This window comes from Panthera onca, chromosome D4 (genome assembly GCF_046562875.1).
Source record: "Panthera onca isolate mPanOnc1 chromosome D4, mPanOnc1 haplotype 2, whole genome shotgun sequence".
Taxonomy (NCBI): domain Eukaryota; kingdom Metazoa; phylum Chordata; class Mammalia; order Carnivora; family Felidae; genus Panthera; species Panthera onca.
This window is the reverse complement of record NC_138351.1, coordinates 17,539,612-17,556,856: the sequence shown is the minus strand read 5'-3', so window position 1 is coordinate 17,556,856 and position 17,245 is coordinate 17,539,612. Positions and strand designations below refer to the sequence as shown.

General features: G+C 38.3%; 1 protein-coding gene across 3 annotated transcripts in view; it reads left to right on the top strand.

The window, feature by feature from the left end:
- Nucleotides 1-17,245, top strand: part of TRPM6 (transient receptor potential cation channel subfamily M member 6) — a 196,631-nt gene that overhangs the window by 70,038 nt on the left and 109,348 nt on the right. For all 3 annotated transcript variants that reach the window (XM_060610051.3, XM_078436941.2, XM_060610050.3), the window contains 4 exons: nt 3,255-3,334; nt 6,634-6,672; nt 12,790-12,967; nt 16,109-16,322. In XM_060610051.3, coding sequence (XP_060466034.3) covers nt 3,255-3,334; nt 6,634-6,672; nt 12,790-12,967; nt 16,109-16,322 — 511 coding nt within the window. The remainder of the gene's footprint in view (nt 1-3,254; nt 3,335-6,633; nt 6,673-12,789; nt 12,968-16,108; nt 16,323-17,245) is intronic.

Sequence of the window (17,245 nt, the reverse complement as noted above, 5' to 3'; positions counted from 1 at the left end):
TAACAGAAATGACTGTCAGTGGGGCCTATGAGAGCAAGAGTCTTGTGGGGAAGGTGGACCCATTTCTTTTAAGTATGAGATGTCTCAGGAGGAAGATTTGGAGGTCAGGAAGTATTTTCCTATGGAAGAAAAAAAAAAATCAAATTTAAGTTCCCTGGCTACCAACCAAAAGCTAATTTTTTTTTTTTATATATCAATAATAATAGCTAAGCTTTAATAGACCCTTAATAAGTCCCAGGGAAAATTCTAAAGCTTTAATTTATTCCTTTCAACAGTGCTATGAGGTATTATTATTATCTCCATTTTCAATATATGACCAAACAGGCATGAAGAAATTAATTTGCTCAGATAGGCCTACCAGTCAGATACCTAATCTAGTCGCTTAAAAAGAATGAATGACAACATAGCCTGCTTAATTTGTATATCTAGTTTCCTATATTGATGACCCTTTTTGGAGCGCTTTTTAATAGTTAACTGGTGAACGTGCAGTTTAACAATACCAGTTTATTATGTTTCCTCCTTTTTATTCCAAGCTACATCAGAGCAAAAAGCTTGTCTTACCTGTCATAGAGTTGACAGCATGCAGCCTGGAGGCCTATCCGATATATTGGTTGAATCAATTTGGAATGAAGAGCTCTTTGAGAACATACTGACTTCCCTATAGCACTCTTTTCAGTACTTTGCAAAAGTTAGGTACTTAAATGCTTGCAGAATGAATAAACGAAAATGTTAGTTTTTGTAGTGGAAATAGGGCTTACCAATTCCAAAAGATTGTGTCATTTCTTGTTATAGTAAGTAGATTTTGAGATTACTTTGTTGAGTTCACTCCATGGTCTGTGACTCTGAATTTTTCCAAGTTTCTATGTTTTTAGTGCTCTACCAATTTAGCGGATGGCTTTTAAAAAGCTGCTGACTATGCAAAAGGGATAAGAAGGTAGAATGATTTTGGGGGCACCTGGGTGGCTCAGTCACTTGAGTGTCTGACTCTTGATTTTGGCTCAGGTTATGAATCCAGGGTTGTTGGATCGAGTCCTGTGTCAGGCTCTGCACTGAGTGTACAGCCTGCTTAAGATTATGTCTCTCCTTGTGTCCCTCTCTCCTGCTCTCATGCTCTCTCTGTCTAAAAATAAAAAAAAGAGGGTAGAATGATTTTAAGATGACCTGGGCTTGATCTGGGAAGTTTTCCTTGTTTATAGATATGTTTAAAATGTGCAGGAACCAGTCAGTCAATGCCCACCCCCCTCCTTTTTGCTTAACAAGATCTGGATTCTGCTCATATACAGTTCCATTCAGTAGTCAGCAGTTATGTTTAGGGTTGGTGCATATTGAACAAAATCCATGAGTTTAATATTGAAGTATACAGGGGAGTCCATAAATGCCTCATTTGTAATTGTGGGGGAAGGAAAACTTTTCCCCTACTCTCTTAGGTTTGATGGCTGGCTCTGTAATAAACTGACAGAAGAAAAGATAGACACATTTATTAATTTTTGATAGGTGCATGGGGACATAACAGGAAAACAAAAGTAAATGCCCCAAAAAGGGTGATATTTGAGAATTGATATACTGTCCCAATAGGGGAAGGGTTGGAGGTGTAGGCAATTTAGGAGAGAGTTAATGATTTGTAGAACAGATGAATGGGCCCTTAGAAGAATAGATGGGAGATATGATAGTTTGTGACCAGGTTTGTCTGGGTGTGATGTTGACTTCTACTCCCTTGTCTTGAGATAAGAGTCAATCCTTCCTGGTTGATGAAACTCCCAGGGCTTTATGACAATTGAGTTCCTGTGGAAGATCCATCTTTAGGCAGATAGGGAGAGTTCAGTGAAAGCCTCTCACTGTACTTGCCGTTTTCCAAGTGCCTACAGCTCAAAAGAACCTATACACCAAGGCAGCATGTTTTAGGGTGGCCATGTCCTGAGCATCTGGGTCGTGAGGACAAAGTCCCAGAGAATGAGGTTGCACAGCTGGATTTGTCACCTGTTGTCTAGTGCTGTGCATTTCCTGCAACTGTAGGATGAGAACAGATGTCAGAGTGAGGTGGGGGCGGCAGTAACATGGAGTTTGAAAAGCCCCCTTGCGGATTCCCGTCCACTGCCCTTTTGTCACTGCGGTAATGCATGTGTTTATATTTTTATGTAATGTACTTATACGTTTATATGAGCTAAAATATTTTCATATTAGGAGAAGGCCAAGCTCATCAATTGGCTGGGGTCTATTGTGGCTCCAGTGTCCTCTGCTTCTGGATTTATAATATGGCCCATGGGAGAGCATGGCTGTGAGTTGAGTTTTGTAGAATGGGAGAGATTTTATTACGAGGTTGAGCGAGTACCTATGTCCCATCAGGATTTAAGGACGGTTGTAGGCTGTGCAACATGAAGCGGCACAGTCAGGGGTAATCCATGCTTATAGAATGTGAATCAAATTGTCTACCTAAATAGAGAGGTAAACTGAGGCAAGCCCTAATGACCAGAAATTGAATTGATTCAGGAGGAGCAAAAGAATTGCAGTTCAGGAAGCACGCTGTAGCAAGCTATACCTGAGTCCATGGAAGGCTTGGGGTGGTTTGTATTTATGGGCAAGGAGTGCAAACAGGAAGAAGTCCAGCCAGACTCCAAGTCATTAAGTTCATTGGCTTGAGGATGAGGAGAGATTCTTGGCAGATGTTCATCGGTCAGGAGATAAGTCGCAGTCTTCTGTATGTGAGGCATTTACTGGGAGTCAGTGTCTCAGTTTTTAAGCTCTGTTCTTCTGAGGTCATGTGCATGAGATTCCTCAATTCATATCCTCCAGTCCCATTTGAGATTAAAGCCCTTTCACAAAATCCTGCTGAGATTCCAGCTTCCTGTGAAATCTTCACCAAAGTGGGACTTTATGAGTGAGAATTTTGAAGTTTGAGAACTTGAAATTCACTCTATAGAACTATGGTACAAGATTTAAAAGTGACTTGTAACAGAATTAAAATGATGCTTCAGTTATAACATTACTTCCTTCCTAGAGTTTTGTGCATTTATGGACATTTTGCTGAAAATGAGATTATGAATCTATTTGTGATTATTTTTGTGTTCGCATTTGGTTTATTTGTGTCTGTGTTGTCTGTGATAGAAGCCAGTAAATGCTTAGTCTGTTTGGGGTTGGTCTTGACATTCTGATTCGTCTCCATGATATTTAAATATATCTTGCCTGCCAGAACTACTGTAGTTACACTGCTTTCTTACATCATTATAATATGAAAAATAACGACACTTTCTCTTCAGTCCCAGAAATCCTGGATTGAAGGAGTGTTCAGCAAGAGAGAATGTAGCAAAATCATACCTAGCTCAAAAGACCCTCACAGGTACAATTTTTAATTCTATTTTCCATTTTAAAGCAACACTACTTTGAGGACTGTTTGTGGAAACTTAGAGATATGATTTGTCTAGAGGATTCAATAATATATATCTGTAAAGTGAGCGTTTCTTTATTTTTAATCAATGTTTCTTTTTATATATTTATTTATTTCAATGTTTATTTATTTTTGAGAGAGAGAGAGAGATAGACAGAGCATAAGTGGGGGAGGCGCAGAATCTGAAACAGGTTCCAGGCCATCGGCACAGAGCCCGACGTGGGGCTCACACCCATGAACTGTGAGATCATGACCTGAGCTGAAGTCAGATGCTTAACTGATTGAGCTACCCAGGCGCCCCTGTTTCGTTGTCTTTATAAAAATAATACATGATTATTGTAGACAACCTGCGGAACTCAGGGACCTTGTTGATTTCATACTTTACTCCAGCCCCAGTTGCTTCTGACCGTGCCTGCTGCTTGGTACACTCCTGATAAACATCTGTTTAATGACCGAGGGAAGTATAAAGAAGAAAAAGTTTATCGTAATGACATCACCCTGATGGAGCCACTGTTACTATCGTGGCGGTTGTCATTTCTCTGATGCTTCTATTTCTCTTAGTGAAATAATGGCAATCAGGGGAACCCCTGGAACAAACATGATGGCGCTAGAGATCATCATGCGAAGCAAAATAAGTAAGGGAAAGACAGAGACCATATGATTTAACTCATTTGTGGAATTTAAGAAACAAAACAAATGAGCAAAGGGGAAGACAAAAAAGGAGAGGGAGACAAACTGAGAAATAGACTCTTTACTGCAGAGAATAATCTGAAGGTTACTGGAAGGAGGTGGGTGAAATGGTGAAGGGGATTAAGGGCGCATTTAGGATGAACACTGAGTACTGTAGAGCATTGTTGAATCACTCTATTGTACACCTGAAACTAATAGAATACTGGATGTTAACTATACTGAAATTAAAATTCAAAACCTAAGGGGGTGGCTCAGTTGGTTAAGTGACTGCCTTTGGCTCAGGTCATGATCTCACGGTTCGTGGGTTCAAGCCCCACATCAGGCTCTCTGCTGTCTGCATGGAACCTGCTTGGGATACTCTGTCCCCCTTTGTCTCTGCCCCTTCCCCACTTGTTAGTTTTCTGCCTCTCTCTCTCTCTCTCTCAAAATAAATAAAAATTAAAAAAAAAATTTAAAAACTTGAATTAAAAAAAAGAAATGAGGAAAATATCTGGTGCTGTGTCCATTCTACCTGGTTTGGATGAACAATTTACAGCTTCTGAATACTGAATATTGAAAATATTGTGAATGTTCCTTATCCCCATCTCAAGCATTTATGGAAAATCGTGACAGTTCAGGATATTTCAAGATGCCGTGTTCAGATTATGCACAGTTCCCTGTTTTACCCATATACTTTTTGTTTGAGCGGGTAGTGGATGGCAGAATGGAATGACTTGAGTTTGCTGAGCTCTTGAGAACCCTTTGGAAGCTCTACTTTTAGAACAAAGTTCAAAACAGCGGCCAGTGAAAGATAGGAGAATAAAGGGCTATGGAAAATTCCCCAGGGTAATTGGGTTCATGAAATTAAGATTGGATGGCATTGCCCTTGGGGAGTAGAAATTAAAAGGAAAAGGAAAATAGAAGAGCCATATTTTAATTGGGGGGGCACTCTATTTTTAGATCCTTTTTAGCATTTGGCCTTATGTTCATTTAAAGTTTAGAAACCACAGTTGTATGCTTATGAAGGGTAGCATGAAATTCTTGATCTTTGGGGACAACTAAAACAGTGATCCTTGCCTTTGTTAAATATTTACTAGCCCCACCCTCATTGAATTACCTGTGGTCTGTAAGCCTTGTGATTGGAAGTTCTCATTTTACCTGCTTATAAAATGTTTTACAGAATGCCAAGGTAACCTTGTTTTTTCCCTTCATCTTTTATGACATCTTGTGATGTGACGGTGGTCGCAATGGAAGGCAGACTGAGCTCAGGCAACTCCTTCTGCTTCTGTAAATAGAAAATCATTTTCATAATCATCGTGTTAATGAAATGTGATAAACTATAGGCCATTAGCCCATAGACTCAAGAAGAATAGCAATGATCATAGTTCCATATTATAGAATGGTCCAAGATCTACCACAAGCAGTCTCTATTTTGTGTAATTATGAAAAAAAATTAATGGATGATTATGGTTCTTCGTTTGCCAGCCTTTTTCTTAGATCCTAGTAAGAATCTCAAAATTGTATCTTTCATGAGGTTTTCTTCCTGACTGTGAACAAGAAAAAGGTGATAGTTCATGATTTTAAATTTAGATGAAAATTTATCTTTTGTTTGTTATTTTTGTAATTCCTAATAAGAAACAGATCTGATAGACTTGATGACAATGTCTTTTTCCTTCTTATTTTTAATTTGCTGGTGAAGTGAAGCTTCTGAGAAAAGACAGTCCCAAAAGGCTAGGACAGGAAGAAGTGACAGGGCCTAAATATTTGTTTCTGAATAATTTAGAATGATCCTGATTCTATGAGTACTATATTTTCTTCCATTGTTTTAACTAATATTCTCTTCTAATTGAAACTTCTTTATACCTAAAATATGATCAGTGATGATCACCATGATCCCCCAACATCAGAAGGTTCTTTTTTGAATTATAAAAAGAAAGATTAATAAGGGTAATACTTATAATCACGCCAACCGTCTTTTGATTTGACAGTGTTTTATGGTTTTAAAGTTGTTTATATATAAATTTATATATAATTATATTACTAAATCATATAATATACAGCATATAAGTAATATATAATTATTATATATAATTTATAAATATATGTTTACATATTTATACTATGTAAATACATTTTCTTAATTCTCAGAATTCTCAAGAATGCTCTTATCTTCATAGTGTAATAATAATAATAGCTACCATTATTATATATACTGCAATGCCACCACTCTAAGACACATTACATATATTATCTCAGGTCATCCTCTTAGTAACCTTATGGGGCAGATGTTATTTTCAGATGTGAAAACTGGGGCTTGGAGGACTCATTGAATCAATGAGATTTAAATCCAGGTATTTAGGTTTCAAATTCAGTGTTCTGTTCATTAGGTCATGGTTGCTGCAGTCTAATTATATTTGGTAAATGGCAAATGGGAATATTTGGGAAATGATACATGAGTACTAGCACGTGCTGATTTTGCTAGACCTTGGAAAATAATAGATATTTACGGTATGTGCATGAAGTGTGCTTTCAAAATGTATCACTAAACTAACAGAGGTTGTGTTGTTTTTTTTTTAATTTAGATGCACCGCAGGATGCCAGGTCTGCCAGAATTTAATCAGGTAAGACTTAGAGAAATAAGATTTCTTTTAATATTTACGCACTCTGTGTAAAACTTATTGGGGTAGTTTTCTCACATCTTGAATGGACTCAATGAAAGGACTTTATTGGTGGATCCTGTTTACCTCTCCAAGGGAAGTTTTAAAAACAAATGTGGGATGTTTTTGAAGGAGAGCGAGTTTTTGATTGTAATAGATTACTTGAATTACTGAGACATGTAAATGGCAAGGGCGTTTGGCAAGAGCTTCTAGCAGTTGAAATACTTGTAAAGCATTACCTTTTCATTTGACTATGTTATATTTTACTTGGATAATGAAGATGCTTTGTGCACTGTGTTTGATCTATGACTTTCAAGTGATGTGTGCTCAGACCAAGCTCTGATTCTGACACCGGTTTTGATGTGTATGTTTTTTTTCCAACAGCACCAGGAAATTAAATTCTGGAGATAGTGTCACATCCTGTAGGTGAACAGCTCAGTCCTACAAGACTGCTCTTCTTCCCCGCACTTTGGGTGCCAACCCCAAGTCCAAGTTGTCACCTGTGGTTCTGAGTGGTAGGCTATAGATGAGAGATTCCCAAGGATATCTCCACGGGGTCATTTAACTCGCTAGCAAGGCTCCCAGACTCAGAGAAACATTGGCTTATGTTTACCAGTTTATTATAAAGGGTATTAGGGAGGATGAACAGCTAGATAGAAGAGGTGCATAGGGCCAGGTATGTGGGAAGGGGCACGGAGCTTCAATGTTCTTTCTGAGCAAGTCAGTCTTCTAGCACCTGCATACGATCACCAACCTGAAGTTCTCTGAATGCCATCCTTTTCGGTTTTTATAGAGGCTTTATTACATAAGCATGATTGGTTGAATCATTGGCCATTGGTGGCTTATCTTTATCTTTCTTTATCTTTATCTTTCTTATCAGCATCCTTATCTTTCTTATCACATAGGGAATTTCAAGGGTTTTAGGGGCTCTGTGCCATAAATGGGGACAAAGACCAAATATATATTTATTATAAATCACAATATTACCCAAGCTTATGGGCAAAATGAACTCTTCAGCAGAATACAAATGTTAACAGTGATTTGCATTTTAAACTATCTGTTAATAACGGGTTTTACCCTTCTCTTTGTAAGTGGAGGAAAATGTAATTTCCTGAATTTTGAGCATAGTTCACATTATGGATTGACCCAGAGTTAAACTCATTTTTGTCAAAGAAAAAAATCCAGAATCCCAAGTTTAGCAAATTATGGGGAAAGGAAAACACAGTCCACGGCTGTAGGAGGAGAGGAAGTATAAGCTTGCTGGGTGTGTTGGTCTGTTCAAGCTGCCCTAACAGCGTACTACACATTGGGTGGTTTAAACAATAAAAATTTATTATTTCAGAGCCATGCGAGTCCAAGATCAAGGTGCCATTAGAGCTGGCTTCTGATGAGGTGTCTCTTCTTGCTCTGCAGGCAGCTACCTTCCCGCTGTGTCTTCACATGGCCTTTCCTCTGTGCGCTGACAGAGAAGAGAGCTTTTGTGTCTCTTTCTTTTCTTACAAAGACACCAACCCTATCAGATTAGAGTCCCACTCTTATGACCTCACTTATTTACTTATTTTTTTGCTGCTGAATTATTTATTTATTTATTTATTTATTCATTCATTCATTCATTCATTCATTTATTCTTTATATAATTTATTGTCAAGTTAGCTAACATACAGTGTATACAGTGTGCTCTTGGTTTGGGGGTAGATTCCCATGTTCATCGCATACATACAACCCCCAGTGCTCATTCCAACAAGTGCCCTCCTCAATGCCCATCACCCATTTCCCCCTCTCTACTCCCCTCCCCGCCATCAACTCTCAGTTTGTTCTATTCAACCGTCTCTTATGGTTTGCCTCCCTCTCTGTTTGAAACTATTTTTCCTCCTTCTCTTCCCCATGGTCTTCTGTTAAGCTTCTCAAGTTTCACATAGGAGTGAAAGCATAGGATATCTGTCTTTCTCTGACTTATGTCACTTAGCATAATACCCTCCAGTTCCTTCCATGTCGCTGCAAATGGCAGGATTTCATTCTTTCTCGTTGCCAAGTAGTATTTCACTGTATATATAAACCTCATCTTCTTTATCCATTCATCAGTTGATGGATATTTGGGCTCTTTCCATAATTTCGCTATTGTTGACAGTGCTGCTATAAACATTGAGGTGCATGTGCCCTCTCGAAACAGCACTCCTGTATCCTTTGGATAAATACCTAGTAATGCTATTGCTGGGTCATAGGGTAATTCTATTTTTAATTTTTTGAGGAACCTCCACACTGTTTTCCAAAGCAGCTGCACCAGTTTGTATTCCCACCAACAGTGCAAGAGGGTTCCCGTTTCTTCACATCCATGCCAGCATCTGTTGTTTCCTGAGTTGTTAATGTTAGCCATTCTGACAGTTGTGGGGTGGTATCTCATTGTGGTTTTGATTTGTATTTCCCCGATGATGAGTGATGTTGAACACCTTTTCATGTGTCTGTTGGCCATCTGGATGTCTTCTTTGGGAAAGTGTCTATTCATGTTTTCTGCCCTTTTCTTCACTGGATTATTCGTTTTTCAAGTGTTGAGTTTGGTAGGTTTTTTATAGATTTTGCATACTGGCCCTTTATTCGATATGTCATTTGCAGATATCTTCTCCCATTCCGTCAGTTGCCTTTCTGTTTTGTTGATTTTTTTCCTTTACAGTGTAGAAGTTTTTTTTATCTTGATGAGGTCCCAGTACTTCATTTTTGCTTTTATTTCCCTTGCCTTTAGAGACATGTCGAGCAGGAAATTGCTGTGGCTGAGGTCAAAGAGATTGTTGCCTGTTTTCACCTCTAGGTTTTGACAGTTGTCTGTCTCACATTTATCTTATGACATCATTTAAACTAGTACTGTCTTATAGGCCCTATCTCCAAATACAGTCACATTGGGGATTAGGGCTTCAACCTATGAATTTTGGGGGACACAGTTCAGTTCATAACACTGATGAAGAGTTTCCATTTGGCTAACCTCTTTTATCTTTCCTCAAATTATTTTTACTTTTCAGTAATTATTTCAAAGTTGCTGACATTGAAAGGAAAACCCAAGAATATATTGAAAAGAAGTGGACGGCTTCATTTACTCCGTTTCCTACTTTATTCTCCAGAACCTCTCCCTGGCAATATTTTCCCAACCTCACAATCTTTAGAGATAACTAATGTGGATGATACTGGAAAAACATCTATTTCACACTATCCAGAAATTAAAAATGGTTGAAACTTGTAATTTTTGCACCTAACTAGGACCTAGTTTGATTTTTTTCATAAAGAGAATGAAATGTCTCAATGTCAGTTACTGAGCAGTCTATCCTAGCCATTGCTGGTATCTTCTCTGTTACATAACAGATTCCCATATGTCTATGGCTGTGTTTCTTAGCTATTTTATCTTATTTTATTTTATTTTATTTTATTTTATTTTATTTTATTTTATTTTTTTTAGTGTCATTAACCTACTTCTCCTGTTCCTGGTAAATGCCACTCTGCTTCATTATTATAGTTTTGTAATATATCTTGATATCTGATAGGGCAAGTCCGCTATGCTTTATTCTTTTTTTTTTTTTTTAAGTCATTTTACCCTTTTAAACAATTTACATATCCGTATGAATGTTAGAATTGCTTTGTCAAATTCCCTGAAAAATTCTTTTAGTATTTTGATGGGTATTTTATAGAATGTATAAAAGCAATTTGGGAAGGAACTGGCATTTAGCACCTTTACAAAGGTGATTCTCAAGGTGAGTCTTTAGTTAGTGATATGTAATTTAGGACTTCTAAAAGTTTTAACTAAAAGGATGATTATGGAAGCTTTTTTTTAAATTTGGGGGTAATTGGTTTCTTCTATGAGAACATCTTGCCATAATTTAATGACCCGGTAAAAACTAGAATAAAACTACATTGACCCAATCAAATGGGTTAGACTAGAAAAATACTTAGAGCAAAGTGGGTTCAAACTGAAGAATAGTCCTATGAAAAGTTAGTGATTTATCTTTCCAGGTGTGAATGATGGTTTGCCTTCACTCATGTCCGGTTTGAAAAAGCCACAGTGAAATGAATCATTCAGCTTATGAATTAAAATCCTTTTTCATTTTGAAGACTAACCCTTGTTCTAAAAGATGACCAGGTGATACATTTCTCTTTGATAGATTCTTATTATGTATATTTTATACATTTGAGATTATTTCTCCACCCTTTGAGTCAAGAGCCCCTCCATGCAGAACTCCAAAATGGTCCTCTGACTTCTTGTTCTGACTTCTCCTTATCATCCTGTTTTCTTGCTTAGCAGAGACCTATAACTTGTACACATTTTTATGTTGTTTTTCACACACACACATGAAAAGCCAGAATCACTTATAAAGTTGAGTAACCTCTTTGTATACAATGGGTATATGATCTGACATATTTGATGCAAATAACTTTCTTGGTCGGCAGACATATGATTTTTCATTGCCTCAGGTTTTAAAGTTCTGTGTGCTCAAATTGTAAATTTTCCTTCTGGTGTTTTCTAATTCGGGAAACACAAGAAGGTTATCATCCTTTCGCCAATATGATTATTATTATATTTTGTTAGTTTTTATGTAGTTCTAGTTTCAAAAAGATTTAACCTTTTAATTTGCTTATTTTGTTACATTGTAGAAATTATGGCTATGTATCTGAAATAGTTTTCACACCTTCTAATTATTGGCAAGAACATTTACTGACTTTTCCTTCCTTATATTACAAGTATTAATTTATTATTTATATTTATAGTCAAGGCTCATTCATGGCTCTTTTCTTGTGGCAGCTCTATGTTTACATGTTTCTCTGAAGTTGAATCTTTTTTTGCATTGATTAATATTCCTTTCAATATGCATATTATGTTTTACATGAAGACATCTGACTCTCCTTAAGTATTGCATATTAGAGATTTTTAGGTTTTTTTCTTTTTCTTTTTTTTGAGAGAGAGCGCACACGTACGCAAACGGGGGAAGGGCAGAAGGAGAGAAAGAGAGAGTCTTAAGCAAGCTCCACGCCCAGAAAGGAGCCCGGCATGGGACTCGATCTCACAACCCTGAGATCATGACCTGAGCCAAAATCAAGTCAGATACTTAACCGACTGAGCCACCCTGTCACCCCTCATTTCTTTCTTTCTTTTTTTTTATTTTTAGGATAGCGTTGTTTTTTTTTTTTAATTTACATCCAAGTTAGTTAGCGTATAGTGCAGTAATGATTTCAGGAGTAGAGTCCAGTGATTTCATCCCTTACCTGTGACACCCGGTGCTCATCCCAACAAGTGTCTTCCTTAATGCCCCTTGCCAATTTAGCTATCCCTTCCACTCTCATTTTTTTCTTAACAGCTCTGTTGAGATATAATTAACATAAACCACACATATTTGAAGTGTACAATATGATTTTTTTTTTTTACCATCCTAACAATTTCAGTAGTGTTAAGTATATTTATGTTGTACAACAGATCTTCAGAACTTTTTCATCTTGTAAAACTGAAACTCTGTGTCCACTAAACAATAATTCCCCATTGGCCACTCCTCCCAGCCCCTGGCAACCACCATTCATTCTATTTTCTGTCACTGTGGATTTGACTACTCTGCATACCTCGTATAAGTGGAGTCATACAGCAGTTGTATTATGACTGGCTTATTTCACTTAACATAATGTCCTCAAAGTTTAACCATATTGAAGCATATCCAGGATTCTTCCCTTTTTAAGGCTAGATAATATTCCATTGTATGTATATGCCACATTGATTTGGCTATTCATCTGTCAGTGGGCACTTGGCGATTATGAATAATGATTTGGAATACTTAAATGAACATGGGTGTGCACAAGATTTTTGGTGTTTTTTTAAAACATTCCCCAAATGATTTTAATGTGCAGCCAAGGGAGAGAACCACTGAGGGTATTTCTAAACTCAGAAGACAATCTAGTGATATAAATCTAATATAAAATATTAATGTGGAATTTCAAAAATTGTTCATTTGTATCACCTATATATTACCTAGAAAAATGTAGAAACATTACATCTATTTTCTATTTTGATATTGTGTAGTTTTCTATTCTGAAACTGGTTTTTATCCCATATTTAAGGTGTTACTGTGGGCGATTAATTGGAGACCATCATGGGATAGATTATTCCTGGACCATCTCAGCTGCCAATGGTAATGAAAATGAGCAATGGTCTGTTGAAAAGCACACAAGGAAAAGCCCTACAGATACGTTTGGCACTATTAATTTTCAAGACGGAGAGCATACCCACCACTCCAAGGTTTGCTAATAGCTCACATTATTTTGCTAGCTTTTTTGTTGTTGTTGTTGTTGTTTAAGAGAGAGAGAGTGCAATAGGGGAGAGAGGGGCAGAGGGAGAGAGATAGAGAATCTTAAGCAGGCTGCACAGTTAGCCTGAAGCCTGACATAGGGCTCGATCCCATGACCCTGGGATCATGACCTGAGCCAAAATCAAAGTCAGACGCTCAACTGACTCAGCCACCAGGCACCCCGTTTTGCTAGTTTTTAACAGAAAGTAACCACCAAATGTTTCTCCCAATTGTATCTCCAAGTGTAGATAATCAGATGACCAGGTTTTATTGCAAAAGTGTTCCATGGTATTGACCTCTTCCCAAAAATGACCTGACTCTTCTCTTTCCTTTATGTCTGAGGGCATTATACCTTTCCAGGGTGTGGTATGGCCAGGTCTTTATTTGACCTCTTTCAGCGTGGTTATGCCTTCCCCATAGGAGAATGGCTTATTGCTCTTGAGAAAGGACTGCCCCATTTTTAAGGAATGGAGAAAAGTCACTGCCAAAGAGCAGGCTTTAGCTGAAGCATGACCATAGCAATTACCAGTAACTTGGGGCTGTTCATGCCTGCCAAGTCCTCATGAGAGGAAGTGGGGGAATTTTTCTCTGTACCCCCTGAATGATAGTCCTTGGGCTTTCCAGGCCAGTTTTCCTCCTATTCTAATATGGAGTTTGCATGTAATTTGCATGGTTCTGACAGGTCAGGCATCTCTCAGGTGTTTTTCCTTGTGCTTGGTAATCACCTGTTTTATTAGAGGCAGATTTCCCTTGGGAACCTGCAGGGGCTTCCACCTCAGGAAAGCTTAGAATCAACCGTATCCTGGAGTGTGACCTTCAGTTGAATGAATTTGAAACAACAGTTCTTAATGATGCAGTCATAATCAAGTTTCATAATAGAGTTTTACAGTAATCTACTTTTCCAGTTATTAATCCTCTTGTGTTTAGTGTTGTATGTTGAAGTTTTCTTTAGTTGGTAGGAAAACTGCACTCATCCCCCTCTACAGTCCTTTCTGGAAGCTGACTCTTATAGAACCCCGTATATAAATGTCCCCTTAAGTTTAATCTACCTCCTTTTGCTTTTATGTTCATTCATAATCAAGTCACCTTGATTTACTCATTTTTTTTCCATCCATTTGGGAGATATTCATTGGTGCTCCCACTTTGCTAAGCCCCAGGGAGCATCTGTTCCATGGGAGGGGGGTGGTGCAGGGATGCTCTGGATGGGAATACAGGGTTCTTCTAGAGAATGAAAAGGGTAACTCTTGTTTTTCTGTGTGTGTGTGTGTGTGTGTGTGTGTGTGTGTGTGTGTGTGTGTGTGAAGGAAGCCATCTGGAAGTAGGGACAGCTAAGCTGATATCAGAAAGGTGAGTGAGGTGTTTGGTGTCTGGTGAGGCAGAGGGGTAAGACCACTCTGGGCTGGTGGGAAGGCCAAGGGAGAGTATGGTACATTTAGGAGAACTGAAAATATGGTTCAACAGATCTCCTGATCACTAACAGATTTTAGGCTTAGCATTAGACTTCATTACATCCTAAGTACCTGGAATGCATTTTATGTGTCTCTCAGAAGAGAAGAATCTACCTTTCATATTTAATACCAGAACTGCACTTCGTGTTTACAGGGAGAGGCGGGAAAGCAGTGAGAGCTGGTTATTCTTCTCCCTCCACTGCATTCCCCTTCCCAGTTTATCCCGCCCACCTCATTCCACAGAGGATTTGAGAAGAATCTATGCCAGTAAGAATCTGCCCAGTTAGTTATAAAGGAGGGGGTGGGGGGGGGGGGAAGTAAGTCATTAACCTTTGGCATCATCTTCGGTTGGCCTTTGGAAGAAAAGACTCCAGTGCTGATAATTTAGTTAATCAAGGTTGTTTATCTGAAATCTCTAGGAGAAATATCTGCTAGGACTAAAAGGACTTCTAGATGAAAGAGAGAGGCACCCAGGAGAGTTGAGGTAGAGAAAAGGTGAACCACATTAGAGCTGCCTCCTCTGCCTTTATTCATATTTCGGAGCAACACAAACCATTTCACAAAGGTCAACTTGTATTTTTTCCTACTATGTGAATATGTAAGAAGCCATGGCAACTCATTTCCCTCACCTGTAAATTGAATCCTGATTATCCTTAGGTTCTATTACATTCTGTGATGGGCTGTACCAACTCGATGTTCAGAAATTCTAACATTTTAATAAAGAGGTTATGTTTTAAGAATTTCAAAGATGAATGGACAGTTGTTTTAAGTCACTATCACATCCTGGAAGATAATGTGAGAATTCTATTTCATATGGATGAAGATCTCCACCTGTGGTTCTTTTTGGTGTAGTTTTCTAATTCATGGTTTCTTAGTGCCCTCGTTCCTATGAATCTTATTCTTGCTGTTGGCTGGCTTAGGCTCGAGGATGGCAAACTCCTCTCAATATGATTTTCACAGTCTGTGTGCGGCTGCATCTGCCGGAAAAAGAGAACCAGTTATACACTATGATCTCAGGCAAAGCACAAAATGATTCTGGTCCTACCTGCTGATTCAGATTCTCTCTTCTTTTGATTACATTGACTAGTCAAAGATGTGATTCTTTTGTGAAAAGTATTTATTTTGGAAAAAGGCATTTTCAGAGAGGTAATTATATATAAAGGAAATGTTTAGAATATAAAATTTACAATAAATTAAATGTACATGCTCCCAGACCATAATTTAATTTAAATTATGCAAATTTATGAAATAGTCAAGTAAATCAAAGGCCATACCATGTATGAAAAACCCCATTTCACCTCTGTGTAAATGCTTTTTTTTAAAATGGGTTTCCTGGAGTAGTGGTTTTTGCCAGTTTGAAGTATTTCTGCCTCATCCCAGATCTTCTAGAGGACATTGGTGGGTCAACCCTGAAAACCAGAGGAAGCCTTCCTACCGTGACTTGTAATTCCCAGAAGGAACTTAAAGCGGGGTGTGGGATCCTTTCAAAGTAAATGTTTACATTGTACAAAGATGAACTTTTAAAGAAATCCCAGACGCTTCCTTTTAAGTTTGGGCCATTCCAGTCGCCCTGCTGTGTGCTTATTGTTGCCCAGCATGGAGTTTTCACTGTTTTATGTACATGTGTCTATGCATATCTTCCAGTATATTAGAACATCTTATGATACAAAGGCAGATCATCTGTTACATTTAATGTTGAAAGAGTGGAAGATGGAACTGCCCAAACTGGTGATCTCTGTCCACGGGGGCGTCCAGAACTTCAGGATGCCGTCTAAGCTTAAAGGGATCTTCAGCCAAGGTTTGGTCAAAGCTGCGGAGACAACGGGAGCATGGATAATAACTGAAGGCATTAATACTGGTAAACTGCACTGTTTCTCTTTCTTTTCATCTTCTTCTTCTTTCTTCTTCTTCTTTTTTTTTTAAATACCTCTTTCTAACTGAATCAGGCAGCATGGCACCCAATCTGTGCTCTGCAGTGCTCCCAGCGGATATGGTAGCGCGAGTCAGACAAAAAGCATGGTGACCGGAAAACAAAAACAAAAACAAAAAAAAGCCCCAGAAGAATCATAGACCTTTCCTAGTATGTGTTTTCACCATTGTTAACATCTGCTATTTTACCACAACTTTGGGTAAACTTCAACAAAATAGTCTTTTCGTGAACTTGAGGCTATGGTGAGGTTTGAAAGGACACGGAATCCATGCAAGTATGTAGTGTGCGGCCATGGGCAAGAGCTAAACTCCCCATGGTCAAGTTTGACAACAAAAATACAACTGCATAAATTTGAAGATCGAATTGTCTTTCTTAAGCAGCTCACGAATTGGGCAGCATCCCATTTCACAAGTAAAGAGTTGCTCAGAGACTATGTATGAAGTGGAAGGTTTTTATAGGAAGGAGGGTGGGGCAAGGAAGTTATTAACAAAAATAAAGAAAGGACTGTGGCAAGCTAGGTCCCCTTCCCTCAGGGGGCAAGGGAGGGGGTCCTTTCATGCAGATTACCTCATCTTCCTTTGGCGGGGAAGGGGAGGGAGAGAGTCCTTGTGACAGATTACCTCATTGGTGCTGATCAGAAACTTTCTTACTGAGTGGTTAAGACTACATTTCGGGGGTGGGAGAGGTTGGCACTACAGTTAGGTACTAAACCCCAGTGTGATAACTTGGCTTAAGTGATTCCATTTTGGGCCTGTGGTTTCCCTTTTTAACAACATGTGCTTTATTTTACTTACTGCTTTTTTGGTTTGTTTTTTAAAAACATTTCAGGTTAGGGCCAGTTAAGGAACACA